This window comes from Centroberyx affinis, unplaced genomic scaffold (assembly GCF_046629955.1).
Source record: "Centroberyx affinis isolate AG114_WGS23_722 - 3 ecotype Tasmania unplaced genomic scaffold, CSIRO-AGI_Caff_v1 ptg002624l_1, whole genome shotgun sequence".
Lineage (NCBI taxonomy): Eukaryota > Metazoa > Chordata > Actinopteri > Beryciformes > Berycidae > Centroberyx > Centroberyx affinis.
In genome coordinates this window covers 67,636-90,094 of record NW_027280819.1, presented here as the reverse complement: position 1 = coordinate 90,094, position 22,459 = coordinate 67,636, and the positions used below count along the sequence as shown (strand labels likewise).

At 40.4% G+C, this 22,459-nt stretch overlaps 1 protein-coding gene across 1 annotated transcript in view; it reads right to left on the bottom strand.

The window, feature by feature from the left end:
* Positions 1-528: 528 nt before the first annotated feature.
* LOC139657081 (CD166 antigen homolog A-like) overlaps positions 529-22,459 on the bottom strand; it is a gene marked incomplete at its 3' end in the record, with an annotated part of 32,129 nt that continues 10,198 nt past the window's right edge. The window contains exons 2-13 of the mRNA XM_071534791.1: positions 9,301-9,407; positions 8,838-9,054; positions 8,610-8,674; positions 8,089-8,176; positions 7,634-7,807; positions 6,236-6,360; positions 5,922-6,054; positions 5,375-5,487; positions 5,119-5,245; positions 4,844-4,965; positions 1,259-1,391; positions 529-558 (exon numbers count right to left, since the gene is read on the bottom strand). Of these exons, the coding sequence (XP_071390892.1) occupies positions 529-558; positions 1,259-1,391; positions 4,844-4,965; positions 5,119-5,245; positions 5,375-5,487; positions 5,922-6,054; positions 6,236-6,360; positions 7,634-7,807; positions 8,089-8,176; positions 8,610-8,674; positions 8,838-9,054; positions 9,301-9,407 (1,434 nt within the window). The remainder of the gene's footprint in view (positions 559-1,258; positions 1,392-4,843; positions 4,966-5,118; positions 5,246-5,374; positions 5,488-5,921; positions 6,055-6,235; positions 6,361-7,633; positions 7,808-8,088; positions 8,177-8,609; positions 8,675-8,837; positions 9,055-9,300; positions 9,408-22,459) is intronic.

Below are 22,459 nucleotides of genomic sequence, written 5' to 3'. Positions count from 1 at the left end.
GTCTGTAACAAAGAGACAAAAATAAACATCAGAGACCTGCAGACAACTTTCAGTATGAAGAAAAACCTGCCTGATCAATGTACGTCAATAAGGGGAAGGAAGAGCATCATTATGTTCAATAAATGCATTGATGAATGGACACACCCACACTGTCAATGATTATGACTCTTGTAGAGTTAAATGTACATGATGGAAATCCTTAGTTCATGACTCATTTCACTAGCCATTGAGAGAATGGACAACATAGAGAGATTTTGTCAGGATGCTGGCAGCTCCATTCCTCTTACTCCTCTAAATTTGTATGTTTATTTCACATTTCAAAGCAGCCATGAGCAAATATTTACTGTACCAGCACCACACTGTCCAAAGATTGATTTCGTAGTACAGGAGTCCTGGGTGGTGTTAAAGCTCTAAAGAGCATAAATGTACAATAAAAGAGGCTTCTTTTCAGTGATACAATATTTTTTCATAGTCCTCACTCAGCCCCCTCTCCCCTTTCTTATAAGCAAGAAGACTGCTACAACTTACCTTGTTTATCCATTCTCACCTCCTCAAATACTGAAATCAGATATAAAATAACATTAACGTCCAACCAAAAAGCAAAAACAAACAAAAAAAAAAGATCTCTACACTACTTTTATGCTACTTTTGCATGCAAATCAAAAACACAATTCAGAGAGGGAAAGGATAGAGTCCAGCATCCCAACATACACACACCAAGTAAAGGGAGAAGAGAGGTGAAATGCTGTCCCAAACACACAGAGATGAGAGGAAGCAAAGATTGACAGCAGCACTGTAGAGTTATGGAGAAGAGTGTGTACCCAACAGTGAGCTGAGTGCATGCACAGATTAAAGTTGGCTAGGTAAGTGACAGTGATGTAGTGATAAATAAAAAGGTGGATAAATTACAACCTCCACTTGGTGATCGTCATAAGGCAAACAACCACCAATATTACTAAAAATCAATAATACTTCCAGAAAAGCATTTATTTCTGCCTTTCCCTTTAAAAGTGTGTAAACTCTATTCCACAAATAAAAATGTAAACTGATTCTCTCCACTACATCCCTAGTAAACAATTCAAGTTTATGTGAACCATTAATGTAAAGCATCACTAAACTTTGTGAAGTCAACATGCAGACAGAGAGTTAGTGAGCAGAGAGTAAGGACAGATCAACAAAGGCGAGATTACTGAGTTATGCGTTAGGGAAAATGTGAAGGGCAGGAAAGCTGAAGACCATACTCCCACTTTGTACTTACAGGATGACACATTTATGAACTTGCTATCCTGGCCAAGCTCATTGTACACCGTACAAGAGACAGTCAGATTTGCAGTAGGCACAACAGTGATCTTGTGCGTTATCTTTCCATTGACGAAGGGACTCTCATCCAGCTGAACAACATGAGAAAAACACATCTGTTAGTATGTAGCTCATTTGACATAAGTCGACATTTTCTTGGGTTTAACAAATCTGCTATGGTATGTAATTCTGAAGAAATAATAAATTGTCCCATAGCATTAGATATTAGAAGTGAGTGTATAATGCTGTTTCACACCACTAGGGGGCGGTATTGGATCTATGTGTCACTCAGCCTTGGGATGACAAAGAGAGCGCGTGTGCCTTTGGGATATAGACACTGGGGTCTCGGAGGGAAAACCCCAGACACAAAGGCAAACTGCCAACACCCTTTTCACATCCTTTACATATACAAGAGGATGTGTGTACTTTGTAAATAGCCGTTTCTAAGCTTGTGTTTTGAGTCTTATATTATTCTCTCTGAATAGGCATTAAAGGATGCCACATCATACACTGAGAAGGGAAAGAATAAACTTTGTCTGAAATGTGCATTTGCTCCCAAATGCACTGTCACTCAGTGAATTAGGTCAGCGCACCTTTGGAGTTGATTAATTAGGTTAATGAGTTTTTTAGAGTTAGAGTTAGAGTTTATTTGCACATATAAAATACAATGGTTAGACACAGAAAGAATAGAGAAGAATTGTTACCAGCCTACATACATAGACGTTTATATGCGTGTATGAACACACACACACACACACACACACAAACCCATATGTAATGCAAAAAAGGCTGCACGTCATTTCACACTGTCTTATTGTGTGGTTCTGCTATCAGTGCACATACAGGTGCTCCGCAAAAAAACAAGAGCTTTTTTGTCTTCATGACAATCTGGTGCATAATAAAATGAGTGAGCCTCAGAGAAAATGAAGAAATTTACTCTTTGAAAAAAAACAAAACCACTTAGAGCTGTTTGGACCAGTTAAGTTGAAAAGTATGACAGTTGGGGAAATGCTAACAGTGTCAAGCCGCTATACGCATAGCAGGGGACCTTTCACTCATTCTGCAGTACAGTGTGAATGGGAGAGCAAAGAAAGGACTGCCTCGCAACCAAGACATTGACAGTGAACCTCACATTGTTTTCTGGCTTCGTGACAGAGTCTGATAAAAAAAGGAAGCTTAAATAGACTGCCTCTGCAGGGTCACACCTCCCTATTTCTGCTCAGTGTAACATGATGTTCTTCAGAGGGTCTTTGTGAGGTAAATCATGCTTTTTATAGAACCAGTTCATTTGAAGAACCATGTGATTCTTCTTTGCTGCTCTAGGAACCATTGGTTGCTCCGTATAACTACTAGCTGTTCCATAATATACCTGTAGAAACATGTTTTTTGTTTCAGAGGTTCCAAATGGCAAACATTTACCTGCTGCAGATAGAAATGGCAGCTATGTCTTGGCTACTTGGTGGAAAAAACATCTAGATGTTACCCTTGGTTACCTATCGATTTCATTGCTGTTGTCGCAGTGGGACAAACTGTTGCTGCGATATGGGCAGAACATGAACCAGTATTGATTCATCAGCAATAATGATGGTTTTAAACTTAAACAAGGACAGACACATTCTAAGAATTCTGCACATACTGTATTCTGAATGCAGTGCTTCTAGAAACCTTCATTTCTTTCAGCCCTCTGTGTATTATTAGACACCTGGGAGGAGCACGTCAAGAAGAGCTGGCTCTGTGTGTTCGTTGGTTCGTTCATTAGTTTGTAGCGCTTTTTGCAATGCACAGTGCTTAGGGGAATTAAGGGATGCCTCTTTAGCCCTGCAAAGGGGACAGTCACGCCAGTACCAGGGGTACATTCACTTACCAGGAAGCAGCTCAGTGATTTCTTTAACTGTAGTGTTCTAAGTCAGTTTATGAATTAAATATTCGGTTCACCGATTCTCTTAGTTATAACAACACTGTGCTATCATAGCACTTGGGTCTTAATAGGTGGAATTTTTAAAGTGAACTCAGTTTCATTCACACCAATCATCCTTGATCTTAAAGTATTTAAAACTGTTATTGACACTTGAATTCTCGATACACTAGGCAATGTAATGCATTTTAACAGTTCTTGAAAGCGTGAAAACAGGAATTATGAACACTGTACATGTTACTTTGACCCCAGGGTCCAATTATAGCGGGTTTAGATCTGCGCCCAATTAGGAGGGCTGCCTATTTGTTAAGATCTCAGTGTTTATAACACTAAATATGTCAACAACTCTCTTCCACCGTTTATAATGGTGATATTTATGAGGAATGCATAAAATAATTTAAAAAATACAGCACTGTAAGCCTTTACCAGATGCTTCTTTAAATGAGTCACCAACCTGAATATCTGTGGCTAATAAATATATTTATCAATCTAAAGGGCAGAGTTAGCTAAACAAAAATACAAAGTTAGCTTGGGAAAACTTTATAATGGAGTAGACCAGCAGGGACAGCAAGGGCTCTTTCTCACCGCTGAGGCAAAGAGCTTAAGGAGGCAATTTTGCATAAGGCAAATTTGAGCCATTTCTCTCATATTTTAGTTTTTGTTGTTGTTTTTTTTCATGTTTAGGTCTAAGCAAGGGAAATTGCAAGTATAGTATGTAACCTAATGAGGAATTTCCAGATCTCTCCCCAACTTGAGCAGAAGGGGCGTCACTTAACAGAAATTACAGGGTGTGAAGCCTATGCAATCTTTGCTCCTTCAGTGGTTCTGTGATAGTTGTTGACTCCAAAAGCCCAACCAATTTAAAGTACTGTAAAAAGTGGCCCAAACATCAGCCTTTGAAGCACAGCTGACCACTGATGACTAGGGCTGGGGCAATATGCTTATCTCACGATACGATTCGATACGCGATACGGGGTTCACGATTCGATACAACCACAATATGATGTAAAAAATAAAAGTTCAATGAAAGCAAAGTCTGACTGTGCAGAATTATGCTTATTTCTGAGGCACAAATCTATCTAGCAATGACATTGGCTTGCTAGAATGTAAACAACAATTTAAAAATGTCATTACAAAGTGAAAAATTGCTAATATCACGTTTTTCTGTCCCACAATACATATTGTCACATTTCTTGTATTGTGATATATTGAATTATATATCGTCCCATCCCTACTGATGACCTATTGCTTTGTGTTTAAACTCACATCTTCAAGTCTCTACCATTCAGTCTAAACTGGAGCTGAATGTTTTTGTTTTCTTTTTCCCCACTGGCTCCTATGTGATTATGTGCTGAACAATCACTATTCACTGCAAGCATCTTTCCCTCTAAGAGTGCAACAAGTCTGGAAAAATGGGGAGAATTTGTGCATGCTTTGTGTGGTGGCAACAGAAGGAAGAAAGGTGGCTTTGAATAAAAAAAATCTTCTCTTCCAATTACAAGGGGAAATATGCATGTGCAATTATATCAAACTGATAGATATGACCTTCAGAAATTGTAACAATTAGCATAAGGAGAATTTCATGATGATGATTCGCAGGGATAATACTCTATGAGTGTGTGTGCATACCGAGGTGCCATTGATGCTCCAGGAAACAGTGGGCTTTGGGGAACCTTCAGCCTCACAGATCAGGACCTTGTGTCGGCCATCGTCACTACGCCGCTTGTACAATTTCCCGATGACCGGAGCACCTGAAAGAAGACGTACCTCTTCAGCTACATCAGGTTGGGAAAATTATTGCATTTGTCACACTACATCACACGGGTATGCAGCATAGAGACCACTGGTATTTCATTCATGGCCACATCAAAAATGACTGAGGAAAATCTTACACAAGTCCTTACCTTTGACAACCAGCTCGAAAGACGCTTTTTGGCTGAGAAGGCCCATTGTCACCTCGCAGTCGTAGCGGCCAGAGTCAGAGTAGGTCAGCTTGCTGAACACGGGCTGCTTGTCCAGCTTAACATTATCCTAATTAAATAAAAAAGAATATCACGACTATTAATAATGTGCACAAATATTCTTCTTTTAAGTAGTTATTGCACAATTTCAGCTGGGACTACCTATATAGGCTTTGGTATATAGTGATTGCACCCCCACCTTTGCCCAGGACACCTTTGGGTCTCCAGAAGCATCGACCTGCAAAGCCAGAACCACAGCCTCCCCGGCACTCTTCAAGATCTTCCCAGAGGGGCTTAACTTGATGTCCAGGTCTGAAAGAGAGGACAGAGCTGTGAAAAGATGGTTCAAGAAGCCTGAGAAGGGTGAAGGCTAACCTGCCGTTACACAATACTAGACCCCTGTGACGGGCTCAAAGCATCCTTGCAGATGCAGCTCATTAAAGGCACCACAGCTGACACTTTTCATCACAAACCATGGAAGACCAGCAGGCTGGCAAAGAGATTCTAGAGAGCAGCTTTCTTCTCTGTGACAAACACTATGTGCCTTCACAGCAGCAAATATGAATGCAGATGGAAAAATACAGCACAGTGATGATGAAACGGTAGAGCATTCTGGAGTCAATAGTGCTGAAATGTGTTCATTACAAATTAGGATTTTTTTTATCTTTATAATTTACTGGTGTGTGGCAAAAGCGTAGCAATCCCTAATGTTAGTAATACACCATGGCAGTGATTTGGTCGCTTACAGTTGACTGTGATGTTCTTAGAAGCTTCCATCTTGGCGTCATCGATGAGAGAGCATTTGTATTCACCGGTGGTGTCACGTGTCACATCTGTCAAGGTGTAAGCATCTGAATTCTCCACTTTCACCACCTCTCCCTTCAAAGACATAATGATACATTTAGACCATCACACGCTGGCAGGTGCTTAGTTGCCGACGCATCACCGGAGAGAAGGAACAGGTAGTCATTATAATAAGTTTGCAGATGCAGAGCTGTAACAAATACGGATTGGAGGAATGCTTTTGAGCCTTTGATGAGGGATATTGAGGAAAGTCTACCTTGAGGTGAAAGTTAAAGCTGGTAGGAGCCGGGTTCCCGTCTGCCACACACTTCAGAGTCACATTGTCTCCCTCTATAAGATGTCCCTCAGAAATTACCTGGAGACTGATGTTCTCTGTAGGGTCTGTGTAGAGTCAGCAGCAAGAGAAATACAGAGGGAGAAAGTAAGAGAGAGAGCAAGAGGGTGTCTGTGCATCACGAGGCAGGGTGCGTCTATATGAAGAGGAGGACTGTATGTGCCCAAGGCAGCTGACAGTAGGAACCGCAGAGACGAGCGCTGCTTGTACGCTACAGTGGTCCAGAGAGCTAAAACTTCATGCCTCAGTATCGGTTATGGCCATCTTCAAATGCAGCTGAGGAGATGGTTGAACTGCAGTCGCATCCTGAGGCACTGGACCAAACAATCCTTTCAAACCTCAGTGTTGCTGCTCCATATGAGACTGTTCACATTTCTTTTAAGAAAGTGTTTAAACAGCCTTCTAGCATTGATAAGGTTCTACTAAAAAGGTCATCTTGAGAAGATAGCATGAATCATTAATGCTATGCTCAGTATCACTCCCATAACAGGCTCATCCTCACATCAATAATCACCATTAAAATGCCCTCACTGTTGTCTGTCTTGGCTGGAGGCAAAAGTTTATTAACAAACAAGCTAACTATGTAAATGTAGCCTGAAAATAAAACGGGCATCAATCTACTTATTGATGAATCTCTATTGGCTAATGAGCAGATGAACAGTCTGCCAGTGTTAATGTTCACAGCATCTTTAAATGTAGTCTTAGTCTTTTGACAGAAATAGTTCTGTCAGATTTTAGTCATGGCATATTGAATAAATTCAGTCACTTATTTCCTGACTGAAATGGCCTGTGATGCTAGTCAACTAAAATAATGACATTATAGTCGCTGAAAATATGTCTCATTATTCAGTTCAACCTTAGAGTAGAAAACAATAGCACCACACTTTTAGTGAAGATGACATTTTCAACATTTAAACATTTTCCTATTTGTTTGCTGTACTGTTTCTCAACTGTACACTCCATCTTATAAAATGTCATTTTTTGTGAGAATAATGTCAGAAACATTAAATTTAATAAGTCAAGTACAGTTAATAAAAAAAACATCATGTGACCGTACCCTACTTTAGCTCTAAATAGCTGTCTATACTAGAATTAAATTTATAAAATTTAAAATATCATCATGGGACAGAATATTTACTCATCATAGTCTCCACTGATGAAAGCGCAAAAAGCCTTTACCAAGCGGTCATTAATTTTGTGACGACATTAACTCTGTAAATCCGCTGAGGACAGCCAGTATGCTAACAGCAGTTACAAGAAGTTGGAAAGTTTGACCAGTCAATGCAGTTAGCAGAGTTTGGTGACTGTGTGTGTACTTACAGGTGATAGTGAAGGTCACTGGAGAAGATGCTTGCTCTGCGCCCACAGTGTCCTGAGTGCTGCAGGTGAACTGGGCATCCGTGTCTTCCTTCCCAGCAGAGTACTCCAGCGTGGAGGAGGTGGTCGAGAGACCGGTATTAGGGTCAACCTGCACCGCGGCATGTATCAAAATCCCTAGAAAGAAAACAAACAACATTGACTGGTGCAGTATTACGGGAAAACATAACCCTAGTAAACAATGGTGTAACGACTAACGGAAAAAGACCAAAACATAGGGGGCAGGCTGCAATCCACAGCTGAAAAATAATGGAACTGGCCCAGTCAGAGAGGAGAAAGATAAGTATTTAAAAAAAAAACGGTGCCCGTGTGAAATCTACATGCAAATCTACCACCCCCCTCCGATGTTCAGTTGTATTTCACTGGAAAATCATGCAACATGATGGAGACATACACACCTTTCCCATCAGCCGCCAGAGGTTTCTTGTTCTTAAACCATGTGATATTTGCAGCTGGATTGGCATCTTGCGCAATGCAGTTCCCCAGCTGTGGAGCAAATAATGAAACTTGAGAAAAATGGCAGTCCCCTGCACTCTACACAGGCTTAGAAATATTTTGAGAAAATAACCATTTTATGAGTTTAGAATAAATCTGAATCTTTTTAATTGACCAAATATCTGTGCAAATGAGATCTTTTTAGTGCCTCTACAGCATTTGAGGACTCTAGTTTTCTACGCAATAGACCATGAAATGCCCAAAGCATTTCTAAAGCCTCTCAGATCCTTTGGGTCTTTTAATTGCAGTAGGGGGGATTCTGCTGTTTACTAATTCATGAGAATCACTTCAAAGAACTCATTACTCCAGTAACATGGTCTTTGGTATGCCTCAAGATACCTTAGCTCAAGTAAGGGATTTCCCTTGATGGTTTACTGCTTAAAATAATGTAGGTATAAGCAATGTTTATCATTAAAAATCCCACCTTAGTTAGTTTGCCAATCTCCAGTTCCTCAGCTTTTTCAGAAATCTCCAGCCCTGATGGAGCCTCTGCAACACATCAAAAACAGTGTGATTGAACAGTGCATTATTGTTACTGATTCAAATGCTGCATATTGCTCACGTCGTTGATCGTAACACTTTAACAAAATATCCCGAGCAATCACAAGAAGAAGTCTCGTATAGAATGGGAAGTTGTACTTGTTGTACTCACTGTGGATCAGCACATTAACTGGGTATTCTGATATGTCTGTACCAGCCACTATCATGCAGGTGAAAGTCTTCTGGTCACTTAGTGTGGCTGCAGATAGCAGCAGGCTGGAGTTTTCGGCCATGCTCACACGGTGCTTGTATTCATCAGTGGCGGTGACAGTGGGATTCTGGTCTTTCTGCCTGACCAGTAGGTCTCCTGAAACTGCCTCTCCTTTGTTCTGGAGAGGAAGGTAGTTTGCACTTACATGTCTGTCACATATGGCATTGGCTCTTAGTTCAAACAAAAGCACATACAGTGGTTTGTTCTTAAGTATCTGTTCATGCAGTAACATATGGAGGAACAGATGCGTGGTCAATTGCACAGCATATGCACTCAGACTGGGCGTGGCTCAGACATGATAAGTGGGTGTCAGACAATCGTCAACATTTTGAATCCATTGACCTACATGAGGGAAATGACTTACATATTTCCATTTAGTGATGAAAAGGTCTTCTGGTTTTGCAGCTCCATTGTTGCACGGCACCTCAAGTGTTTCCCCATACAGGCCGATAACAGTCTCCAAACCGCTCACTGAGAGAGAGAAAGCGAAACCACATTTTTCAATTACTTTCCAGTGAACTAATCTGGTCAGCTTAAACACAGCATGAAATTTTTTGACTGAAAAATCTATTTTTACTCTGAATGCTTTAAAGTTCTCTTTTCTGTACATGTTTGACTGAGATTCATCGATACCTCTCAGCATCTGCCTAAACACACTAAGAAAAGCAGGTTTTAGAGACTATTGCCAATTATGCAGCTCCCTTTAAAAAAAAGCCCTCCCCTGCCCTAAATTTCATTCAAAACATTGCCATGGAGACAAAGTGCTTGAGAGGGGGTGGGAGGAGGTGGGTGCCAGCAGAAGTGTCTGAATGAGTTGGGATGAGGGGTTCTAGCCAGAGGGCCGCAGGGAAAAGAGGTTGCCATGGAGCAACTGAAAATAAGGTGTTGCTCAGTTTTCCATATCTAGAATTCACATTTCAGCCCTCTGGGAGCCCAGGCTGTCGGTAAGGCGTAAGTAAAAGGGAATGGTATAGTTAAGGAAATAACCAAACACAGCTTATCAAATGTCCAGTAGGAATGTGTGACAACAAAGCAGTGACCAACCATGGCTCTATCTATTAAAAATATGACAAAGATTTCCCTTGTATATACAGGGAAGTGCACAACGAGCAAGATGCTCAAATGTCCTGTGCACATTCAAACCTGAATTTGTGTGATTCTGTGCACACACAAAAGCAACAGCTTCACACAATAATGCCCCCATTGTGTCGCAACAACAATAATTGTACTTTCACTCCATGTTGTCTCATCAATTCTTAAAAGGGCAAAGATGAAGTTTTCATCAGACGGAAGCAAAGACGGGCGGTTTATTTATTTGTTTTCTGCGTGCCATAAATTTGAATCCTGTTTGAATGAGGAAATGCTTTTACTATGGTTACCATTGTTTACATTAGGCCAGAGCAGCAACTAGCACCCTGCATCTTGTGTGCGCACAATTGGATCTAATGCTGGGATGGGCAATTCTAGAGGTGCAGGGATCCAGAAATGTCTACTCACTACTTGAGGGCCGTTATGTGTCCCCCACCTAAACACACATGATTTACTTTTACCAATACTAATACTACCAAACCAAATAATTCTGATCTGTTGTAATATATTTACTTTAGTAAAGCTACAATATGCTTCTTTTTGCCTTGAGTCAGTCAGCAAAATCTATTGTTAGTCCCACCCTGCTATTGTTAATAACGCCCCAATATTTGTCATTCATCTTGATGAGCTGTCTACTTAAAAGCATCATCTAGCCTGAGGCTGAGGTAATGAGCATCCGTAAAGCCACCACAGGCACTGAAGAAGCAGACGGAGGACTCAGGCAATCTGTAATAATAATAGATTTTGAATGGGTGTTGTCTGCTGCACGTTTAGCTTCACTGTACTTTCTTATCTCATTGCTTTCTACCTTTGTTGTTGTTGCTATGACTTTCCTGCTAACCCTAACCCACCAAATAAAAAACTATTTGAGACAACACAAACACCACCGCATTTCACCTACAGAGATACAATCCCTGCATTCAAATAAGGCTGTCGACATTTAATAGTGAAAAACAAACACTTGCATTGTTGACAATTTCAAAAAATAATCCAACACAATCCTGATGCAGGATCATCTCTGCCACTTGCCTACTATGATACAATTAATGTTACACTATAAATAAATAAAAACTGAACTGAACTGAATTAAAAGTATGGAATGCATTTATTCCACTTCAGTTTCGTAGCCCAGCATGGACTGTAACTTGCCTGAGGTTTTTTCTTCTCACATTATATAGTGGATGAAAAGCTTATTTTCCATCAGTTGATGCATTGATCTGTCTCAGTAAGTGCTTTTTCTAGTCAAAAGGATAAAAAGGTAACTCATTTTATTCCTTGACTTCAGAAGCATATGCACATTCTCTTCTTTCTGTCCATTGCATTCTTTTTCTAAAGCATTTCTCAAGTTTAGGCTACTTTTCTGCCAGACGGACCTGGTACCGGGTCCACCCCCGTGGCGTAGTTAAGAAAAATCGCGATGGAAGATGGTCTATTTATAGAAGATATGAATGTTATACTGTTTTGAAAACATGAGGTCTTCAGCTTTCAGAATCCGTAAACCAATTGTATGTTGTCCAAACTAAGTCTTATTACGAAGTATTTTAACAATAAAGTCGTACAAATATAAACTTTGTAAATATAAGAGCAAGTTGTGATCAAAAGATCCGGGATCATTTTCTTGTCAGTCTACAGTAACATGCTTGGTATCGCTGGAAACTAGAGATTCCGAGCTTTACAATGACCGTAAACGCACCACGATTGGAACAACACAACACCCGCTATTTCCGGGGAAACGTAGCAGTCAAACTTCACATTTTACAGTCACACTGACATAAATCTATGTTCTTGCCAAAATATTTCACTAAGGCTGATGTAATTTTCGCCAAAAACGGCAGATTTTAATTGCTTACGTTTCTACCGTAACTTTGGACCAACGGGGAGTCACAGCGATCGTCAGGGGGTTTCACCAGCCATTTTAGTCCAGCCAGACTGAATCCCTATGGTGGGAGCTCTGGCTCTTCGTCGCCATCTGGTGGCTGTATCGAAGCACTGACACCAATGAGCCTTATACCATTCTCTTCCTCTGACTCAGACGAAACTGCACTGAGGACCCTTGCATTCTCCATTAATCTGCCTGTATCGCATGGAGCTCTTCAGTCATATGTGAATATTGATCAACATTCATTGTGTTTATTACTATTTCAATGTTTTTCTGAGATTTATGTTATTTGTAACATGGCTATATGGAAATAAATAGTGTTTTTAAGTAAAACGCCAGTAAACAGTCAACATGCAAACAGTAAACATGGCCAAAACATGGAGACTGCCTGAGTATATCTTTATAAATTGTATCATAAATGTTGTATTTTAGTGTATTTTCATCAAATTTACAGTTACAGTTGTATTCAAAGAGTAGGAGAAGACATTCAGTTGCATCATTATCCATGGGATCTTGGTTATAATGGTGATATTGCCTTTGAAATTTAGATTATATACTAGGCGAGGATGAAAATCTTATTTTTTCCTTTATTGCATCTCCATTTACTCTGGAATGGTAATAGATATAGGTTTACTTACAATGGATTCATATTCCTTAGCTTCTTACCTATCAAAGGAGACCAGAAATATAAGCCTTAAGGTTGAGGACCTATTCCTGATTCATTCTGGGTATGTTATTTTAGGCGTTTTTTCCTAGGGCTAGGGCTAGGGCTAGGGCTTAACAGGTTAAGATGTTAGCTGGACGAGACTTGAGATTTGATTGTCATGCCATTGAACCGCAGTCTATGGGTCATAATTGTAATGTAGGCGTACTGATCCGGGTAACGCTGTTTATTTACACTATGTGCAGCAGGTGGGCACATTGCTGGATTGTTAATTTGTGTCTGTATTTCACGGTGTCGTACACCTCCAAATTTTGGCAATTGGGTGCACATCAGTTTGATCCAACTGAAAAGGTAATGCAGATTGCTGGCACGAACACAGCATACTGATGTAGTCATCTTACTTCCTTGTTTTGGCTTTCTGATGTAAAGCTAATGAAACTGGCTCTCACGCTTGACTGAGCTTCAGCTAGACATGCAGGTTTCTGGTCCAGGCAGAAGAGATTGCACAAGCTGGATGGAAAGGAAACTGAAGACACTGTAAATCTATTAGAGGAGGGAATTAATGAGCTCTCTGTGCAAAACAAGGCTACATTTTGAAGTGAAAACTATTGCCATAGATACGTGCTGTCCAAAATCGTGTTGATTTCCAGCTCCATTTATTTTTAGAGTTATGTGGGGGAGCCATAAATAAAGGGTCTGCCAGCCACATGTAGCTTATGAGCAACAAATTGTGTACCTGGGCTCATCAGTGCCAACGTACTCTAGTGGTCATGGAAACTTCCAAATGTTTTTCAGAATCTAGTTGGCAACTGTGGCCCAGGATGTGTTTTTCTAGCGTTGGACTCAAACTTCTCAAAACAGTGCTGCATAACCCGCTGAGCTGAATTTTAGAATAGTTACAAAAATTTCCCCACCAATAACAAGAATCAGTTGTATTCAGGTTACACTGCAAGCGCGGCAGTGTTGGAAAGGTTATCATATTTCCTGTATAATAGACTCCTTACATATCAAATTCAAATAGGCATTTTGAATATTCAAATAAAGCTGTGTTCAGCCTCTCAGAGAACTTTGAAAGAGTCTGTATTAAGGAAAGACTTTATCTCCCCAGATTACACTGTTACACAATGAGAACTAATCGCAAATGTTACGAGTTACAGAAGACAAAGCTCCTGCTGCTTACTGAGATAAGGTAATCCTTTGCAACAAAAGTAGGTGAACAGTGTGACATCACGTTGACAAACACATGCATGCACACACACGCACACGCACGCACGCACGCAAAAAAAATAATCAGTTCCAACACTTGTCTATATGATGAGGGGGCAATGGAAAATAGGGATTGACAGTTTAAACAAAACTCTTTCAGAAAGGACCACTGCATCACATCTACGCCATTACAAATCATTTTTTGACACTTCAGTCCTCTGAAACCTTGAATAAGTTTGGCGCACCAATTTTGAAATCATCTATACTTATCAAAGTCAAGTCCTCGAACTGGACTCGGAAAAAAAATCGGAATTAGCTAATACTCTGGCGTTGGGAAATCAAATAAAAGACAGGCAAGTGACAGAGAGAGGAGGCAGCACCACAGGAGATACTTTCATGTTCCTGATTAAGGTGCCTCTATCCCTGAGAAGAGACAGTTGACGACAGCTCAGATATAAACTCACCAGGGAAATCAGCTACCTCCCTCCACCACTCTCTATATCCCTGTTTTGCTACCTTACGCCCCCCCCCCCCCCTCCCCCTCTGTGTGTGTATGTGTGTGTGCATGCGTGTGTGTGTGCGGGCGCACCACAGCGCAAGATCCAAAAAAAAAAAAAAAGCCCAAACTTATTAAGTGCTGAAAATGAGGGTTGTGCAGTGAATGGTGATCCCATGGCGCATGTCCACAAAGACTCTATAGCAAATAGCCTAGCTTCAGAATTCAGTGGTGAGGGGCAGACAGAACCACTCCAGCTAGATCAATAATGCTTGAGAAAAGACCAGACTCCAATAGTGAACAGTGCTTGTCTAAGCAGCAAGAAATCAAAGAAAACCAAACTCTCAATGACATTATGCTTTTCGTCCCCATCTATTCTTGAATTATTTAACAAGAACTGAATTTTGATTAGCCATATCAAGCGCCTGAAATGAGCAAAGATCACTGATTTAATAAGCTCATTCTCTTAATATTTGCAGTCAAGAAAAATAGAAGAGCTGCCAGCTGCTGTGATACGGTGGTGTGGGTAGGTAGGGTGGAATTACATGAACTTGAGTGCTCTTCTAACAGTACTGCTGATTCTACCACCCGGATCCCTAAAGGACACTTGCAGCTATTTGGCAATATGTGAGCTATATATGCCATTACTTTGACAATGCTTCAAATCAATGTATGCCCTTGACTTGTACCTTATTGACTATGATAGACATATGACTGTATTCGAATGTCGCAATACCAGTTGTGGTTAGGAAGCTCGTTGAACAAGTTTTTCATGACACACTCAGCCATATCATCTCTATCTCGGTCTGTATTTTTCTCTCTAAGGAAGGGGTGTAATCATCTCACTGATGGATAACTGACAGCAGACTTGCACAACATCCTTTTCACACAGGACTCTTTTGTTGCGTGCGCCGTGCAGGCTATATCATGGGAGCACCATGCCGAACACCACCGCTGTGTGCTCTACAATTTTGCTTTTTCCTGCCTGCTATAGTCTCCTGCCAGTGTGTGTATAGCTAAAGGCATCAGCATATTTTTTTTAATAAATGATCCTCTCTCTGTGGATTCTTATCTAGAAGTTACATGTGAAACTCTGTCATAAGTCTAGCACATTTATTAGTTTTATGATGGAACAGACTGTCTGATATTGTCTGACATTAATAAAACACTGAATTGATGCATAGCCATGCAGTGAAAAAATACTGGAATGGGAAATTAGTTTGAAGAGCAGTGGGGCAATTTATTTTCATACTTAAGAAATGTTATCTTCTCTGCACAACATATAGGCCTCACTTTGCCAAGACATTTCTTTTAAGACATCTTTGAGTTTCAAATTACTCTCACAACCTAGACTAACTAACCTAGACTGATGACTGTGCAAAACATTATCTTGATGTAATTATAGTGACTAATTGCAAAAACGATGAATTGTAAAATATTTATAATAATCACAAAACTCTACACTGCATAAGTCCGCTGTGCTTGCATATATTGCTCCAAACGCCCTTTAAGTTAAATTGATAAATGAATGGTTTTTGAAATGGCGGAAATGGCTAAATTGGTACCATCATCTGGTTAGGGTTTATAAAAGGTACACAACACTCAAAGAACTCTGTGACAGTGAATAAAAATCTGCATCTTACAGTGAAAGCTTTGTACCGAAACTGTCAGTGTGCAACTCCGCCACTTCTCTGTGTGCACATGGCATTCTGCTCAAACCATGCGGACTTTATCAAGACAGATAATTCAATAATTAAACACCAACAGAGACAAGACAAGCCAAACAGGCAGGAAAACAAAAACTCACATTTTCACAGACTACACTGAGCAGAGCCACGCTTGTCAGGGCAACACAAGCCTGTATTCTGCTGAGGAGGAGGATGGATTCCAGATGGAGAATTATGTAGAGTGTATAACACAATGTATTGTTAGTGTGAGTCTATTAAGCACGTTGGCTCTCCTACTTCAACCAGAGGCATGGAAGTGTTTTTTTCTCATCGCATATTCTGCACCAAAAAAAAAAAAAAAACGACAAAAGAAATGTTCATTTTCAAATCTGTCAAATAAAATCAATCAGTAGAGGAGTAAAAAGCAACTGAAAAACAGAAACTCTGCTGTCTATTTGGGAGGTTTTTACAAAATAAAAGAATACAAAGGCACAGAGAACAAAAAGCTAAAGAACCTTCCGGAGTGTTTTTCACATATCTTCCCCTCACCGCACCAGTTTACTCTGCCCTCTCACTGGTATAAAAAGGAAATTTTCAGTCTAAAATTACATGTTTTAGAGAGGAATATAGGCAAGCTGGCTCCCTCAGGCACAACTTAATTTGCCGCATCATGTGTGGTCAACAGCCACACCTACGGACGACGGCAGGCGGGAACGGGGCTAATACGCCGCCTGCAGTCCCACCTGTCGAGTTTCCATTGTTGCCTTATGACTGAAATGCTGGCTCCATTTTCCCTGGTTTCAGACTTATCCTAAGGAGGCCTCAATACCTGTGTGGACTCGCTGCCCTGGGATCAGATTTCTGCTTCTCTCACTCATCAAGGATTGTGAAGAGACTCCAGGAAAAAAAAAAAAAAAAAAAAGAGGGGGGCTCAAGGAGTAGGAAGGATGAGTTTCACTTCAAGTGTTTTTTACGCCACTCATGTAATGAATAGCTGGTTTTGTGATGAAAAGTCTATATTTTGCTTTTGAATATTCTCTTAAATTGTTTCATATCATCAATCTGTGGTGCTGAATACATTCTAGGAGTTATTTTGTGATGAAGTGTTGTGATTTACTTTTTTTGGTGTATCCACTTTGTCTCAAGCTGCCTCGTCTGCTTCCCCCGCAGTTAGTGATTCCCTACGTTTCCCAGAGTGCTTTTGACAACACCCAGAGAACGGATGTGAACGCTCTGCATTCAGCTGCAGGTTTTACGTGTAAGTGGAGAGAGCGATTGTGATAGCCATAGCATAGTAAGCATATGTATCTCTGCCTGTTCATGTTTTAAATAGCTGGACATTTTCAGCTCCATTGTATCTGCACTGGAAATATCTTCACATGGCATGTCATCTACGTTTGGCCAGTTATCCACAGGAAGAAGAAAACTACCACCAAATAACAAAACTGCCACAGAAATAAAAGGCCGATAGCTGTTTTTTAACGGTGTTCACACTCCAACAAGTGTTTAAGGGTGGATTTTTCCTTGAACATCAAGCCTAAATTTAAAATGAACAGAGAGTAATATGAAGAGTGAAGGCACACCTCTATTTCCACTGAACCGAAAGCCGACAGCAGGTCAGGCAAACAAATTATCCAGCCTGCAGTTGTGTGCAGGTGTCTGGTGTCACCCGCTCTTCCAACAGAGTCATTCTCTTGCACATTCAGTACTACAGAGAATAAAAGTATGCTCCGAATTTCTGATTCATTATTCTCATTAACATTCAAGCTTTGAAGCTGGATAACAGAGTACATAAAGACTTGGAGAATACAGAAAGATTGTTTTTACCAACAGATTGAAGAACTTACTTTACTTTGATTAGCAAATGAGTTTAGTATAAGATCTTACTTTGACTAAAAGGAAACCATTGCAAAACAATTTCAATATTTAAATATATTCAATAATGTTCAAGATTCTTTAAATTAGTGCCGCTGACAGCACAATCAAAGGAGACAATATGACTTTGATTTAGCTGAAATCGTTAAATTATAAATATTTGCAAGCTTCAACAAAGCACTTCGTTGGTAAAAAAAAAAAGTATCTGGGGTGGAAACGAACGGAAATGAATGGAAGCATGAATAAATGTAGGGCTTACAACTTGCTCTTAGTTGAGTATTGAGAATATACTTTCAAATACAGATTGGTTTATAAGAGTATATGTAAAGTGTGGAAGCAATAGCAAACTTTTTAAGCTTTATGCTTTTAAAAAAATTTTTAACATGCACTTTTGAATCATAGTTGTGCTTATTACAGAATATGGAAAGGGTGTGAAAACAGTAGTCAGTATCTTGTATATGTCCTGGGACGCTGTGAGCAATATCAGAGAGTGATTTTGCTGCATTTTTCTGAGAGAGACAGACGGGAGGAGATAAAGCATATTACAAGGAAAGTGATTATCACTCTAAAATGACTTTCCATAAGGTTTCCTTGGAATTGATCTTGTGGCATGATCATTAGTCTTTCAAATGTTCTCTGCTATACATTAGACCACATGAGCTCCCGTAAAACCCTCTTAAAAATGTCATAAATTGCATCAGCAGATGAGCTGCACGGGTACAGGAACTGCTGTTAAAGCAGCGGCTTCTGAAGTGCACTCAGAAATCACTTCCATTATGTTGTGAATTATGCATTTGAGGGGTGCAGGCCAGGCGACCCTCGGGGAGGAGTGGTGGTGGGATGCCTCTAGGTGGACTTGGGGCGGCTCATAGGAAAGCTCGCTATACATCCACCAACATCTCCCATTAACGGGCTGCCATTAAACCCAACGTTAGGCCATTAACAAAGCACGGCCATATTGCTTCCTTCTTATCCATTAACTCTTCCTAATGTGATTCCATGCCCCGCGTTTTGGCAATGACTTCATTCTGCTGCTTCCGCAAGAGCTGAGATTACCTCACCCTGGTCTGTGGGTTATGTGTACGATAATACGGAAGTCCTTAAATATCTCTTTGAAAAACTACTTCACTGTCAGTGGCTGAAGCACTAGAAAGCTAATGGATATACATGTACTGACTACAGTATGTCTTCACTGTGTTACCCACACAAGACTCTAAACGACTCTATGACTCTGCAAATATTAAAGAAAAAACATAGCTTGCAAGCACATCACTTTTTCACAGGGCAAATTTAGGAGTATCAGATACTTTTTTAATAATAATTTTAAAAAGGAAAAGCTGGGTACTCTCGCCCTGAATCCCCTGCTGCATAGATAAACCTCATTTTAATTAGGATTGTAGCATTCAGAAATGATCCTACAATGCATTTTTGAGTTTTTGAATTGCTTTAAAAAACAGGTCATCTGCAGGTTTTGACAGGTCATTTGGAGGTTTAATAAATAGGAATTCATTCATTTAAACTTTATTTAATCCTCAGGGGCACATTGAGGGAAAGACAATGGTGCTGAGGTAACACAGATAGAACACAAAAATCAAAGAAAAATTAGCAGAATAAATACCTACCTTTAAAATGCTAAAATGCATTCCAAGTAAGAGGGGCACAGAATCTAAATGCAGTCTCTCCTCTGTCTGAATTAACTTTGGGAATTTGAAGAACAAGCCAATCCTGGGATCAGGTTTGATAAGCTCTGACATGCCGGTCCAACAGTGTTGCAATATAGGATGGAAATTTGTTAAGAAAGGCTCTGGAGATGGAAAATGAATTCTTTTGAAATGTTTTATGTAAAGGAATGAAATTTATAGCTGAGTCTGCGCAAGAACCAGTGACCTTCTTACGTAATAGGCAACAATGAGATGCTGCCTATTAAACCTTGCTCACCATTCTATTTCAAATGTTGTGTTTGTGTGCAGGATATCAAGGCTGGAGTCTATTAATTCTCAATTCAATCAATTCAAAATGGTCACTAGAAAAAACTAATTCAGCCTCAATTATTTCTGAATAATTTAGATATGACAGCTTTCTCCTGCCAAGAGGGAACCTTCATACTTTAATGAATTAAAGGATCATATGAGTGTTATTGAGTTTGCCCCTCATCATCCCCATGCCTAACGATCGCTTTGCATCTATATGCAACAACTGTGGTTCCATCCGCCGCCTTATCAGAGGCTTTGAACTGAAATCAACTCATCCTGTAGCTACTGTTGCCTCCAAAATGCTACTCAGACACTGCTGAGGCCTATTTTTCAGCCCAATTTGATGTGTAACCCCAATATTAAAAAAAATTAGAATTTTATCTGTAGCAGGTCTTAGGTCAAAGACTTTGCATGGGGGAGTAAAATGCACAGTCTTTCAAGGTAATGGCATTTATAATGGACACTTTATTAGTTTTCCTGTTAGAATAACTCAAAAACAACCGTCACAGGTGGAAACCCAGAAGTAAGGTGTGGGTGTGTAGGGGGTCGAGACTAAGAGAAGGCGGAGCCACGTGTGTCCTGCAAACTCCATTCTGCAGCGCCAATCCATCTTCCTATAGGGATCCCAGGGAGCCCAGCTGAACTCTGGTTCCATGGACCTGATAACGCATTTCGGATCACATGGTCCACACGGTGCCCTGGTGTTTTTTCTGGGTTTGAGGTTATAAAGTATAGATAAATGCACAATGGTTGTCAGAGGGTTGGACTTGCTCATAGGAAATTCTCTCTATTTTTCATGCCAATCTTATGCAAAATACAAACAATGTTCCAAATCGCTCCAATTATCACAAAAACACCCAAACATAATCAGACCAATTAAGGCTTGAAAATACATTGAAACTCATGATGTCATTCCTGATATAAAGACCCCAGGCAATCAATTTGACAAAGAAATGTTTACGGTCTAATAAAATAAACATAAAGCCAGCAGGGGGTTAAAAGAGGTGCAGCAGATGGTGCGATACTCCAGATGGAGCCTTTAACACTGGATAACTCTTTCACCGATGAATATAGCGCTCTGCATATTACTGAAGAGTTTGAACGTATGCTTTTAAGTCTATGGGCAAGTAATGAGTCCTTTGCCAATTTATCATAACGTTTTATTCTGACATACTTTTTTTTTACCTGTTCAGCAGTGTTATTAGGCAGCTTCAAAATGTTCCTGACACATTCAAAACAACATTCTTGACATCAAAGCGTTCCTCGTTTCACCAGGTCTCTTCAACAGGTATCACATCAGACAGGAGTTATCCATTTTTGCATATAGACCGTAAAATATCTGCCTCCCTTGCCTGAAGCATAACCAAAACATACAAGCTAAGTAGAGCAGGACCAACTTCTAGGGTAAATGTCCATAATTTTCAATCAATCAATTTCATTATTAGCCTACGGGGGTTCTCAACACTATCATAATAGGGTACTTCAAAAGCAAGCCAAGACCCAGAGAAACCTTCATACCTAGCATATTGCGTATGTGAACAGACAGAGCCCTTTGGGACAGTCAAGATAGGAAAATGAGAAACATCCTAAGACTAAAAGCACCTTTCTATGAGTGGCACATTTGATAAATTTGAAAACAAATTATTATTTGCTATAACAGCCCAGCTGGCGGCTGAAGATTCTGCCTGTTTACCAAGCCGGTGTTAGCTTTTTGTTCCTGTACCTGCCTCTCAGTCTCTACTAAAAGCATTCCCTATTCTGTGAAAGTGGCCCCACCCCACCCTGCCCCCACCACAAAGTCCGACAATAGAAAGGCTTTGAACATTTGCATCCCATACGTCCCGAGGGGGGGGGGGGGCTTGTATTTACCATTACACTATCTGTATGACCAGCTTATGGTTGCAGGTGGTGCCTGAAGATACCAATCAAACCTGCTGCCACAACACACCTCTGTTGAGGGTAAATGGAGCCTTGTCTGCACAGCAGGCCAGGCAGCCAGCCCCCGCCCCGACTAGAGGTGTGGAGAGAGGCGCGATTCACCCCAAGGCCATCGCTTTTCTACATGGGTAAACAAAACAGCATCCAGGTATTGATCCTTAAGTGCTTCATTAGATGGTGTACGAAGCAGGGACTAATATTTCCCCCCCAACACAAAATGAATGATTAATGGGAGTTTGTACTTAGCATGGCCTAGAGTTTTATTATTGTCTTGTTTTAATGCACAGTCCCTACTTTACTGTATCAATAATGTATGTCTTATTATGCTGTAAACAACAGACAAATATTAACAGGTAGATATTCTCATTTGTTCAGCAGACGGCTTATGTTACTTTCATCCCTGGTAATTGCCGTAGCAAGACTGATGCTTTCACATTAGTTGAGCAAAGAGCGTAGTGTGCCGTTGTGCACTCATAATGACAGACCTGACCTTCTAACCCTTCACTGTGAAACAGAGCAGGCCCCGCTCCCCATTCCAATAAGCCCAACAGCCTGGTTGGTATTAAGAGGGCATGACGGCTTCAAATTGTGTCCTGCTTCAGCTCCTGACTCTGGAGGGGGTCCTAAAGCCTCTGAAGGCAAAACAGACCAGAGAGCTGTGGGAGGAATACATGGAATGCAGATAATACATACAAAGGATTATGTACCTGCTTGCGCATCAAATCTGTGTGGTTTC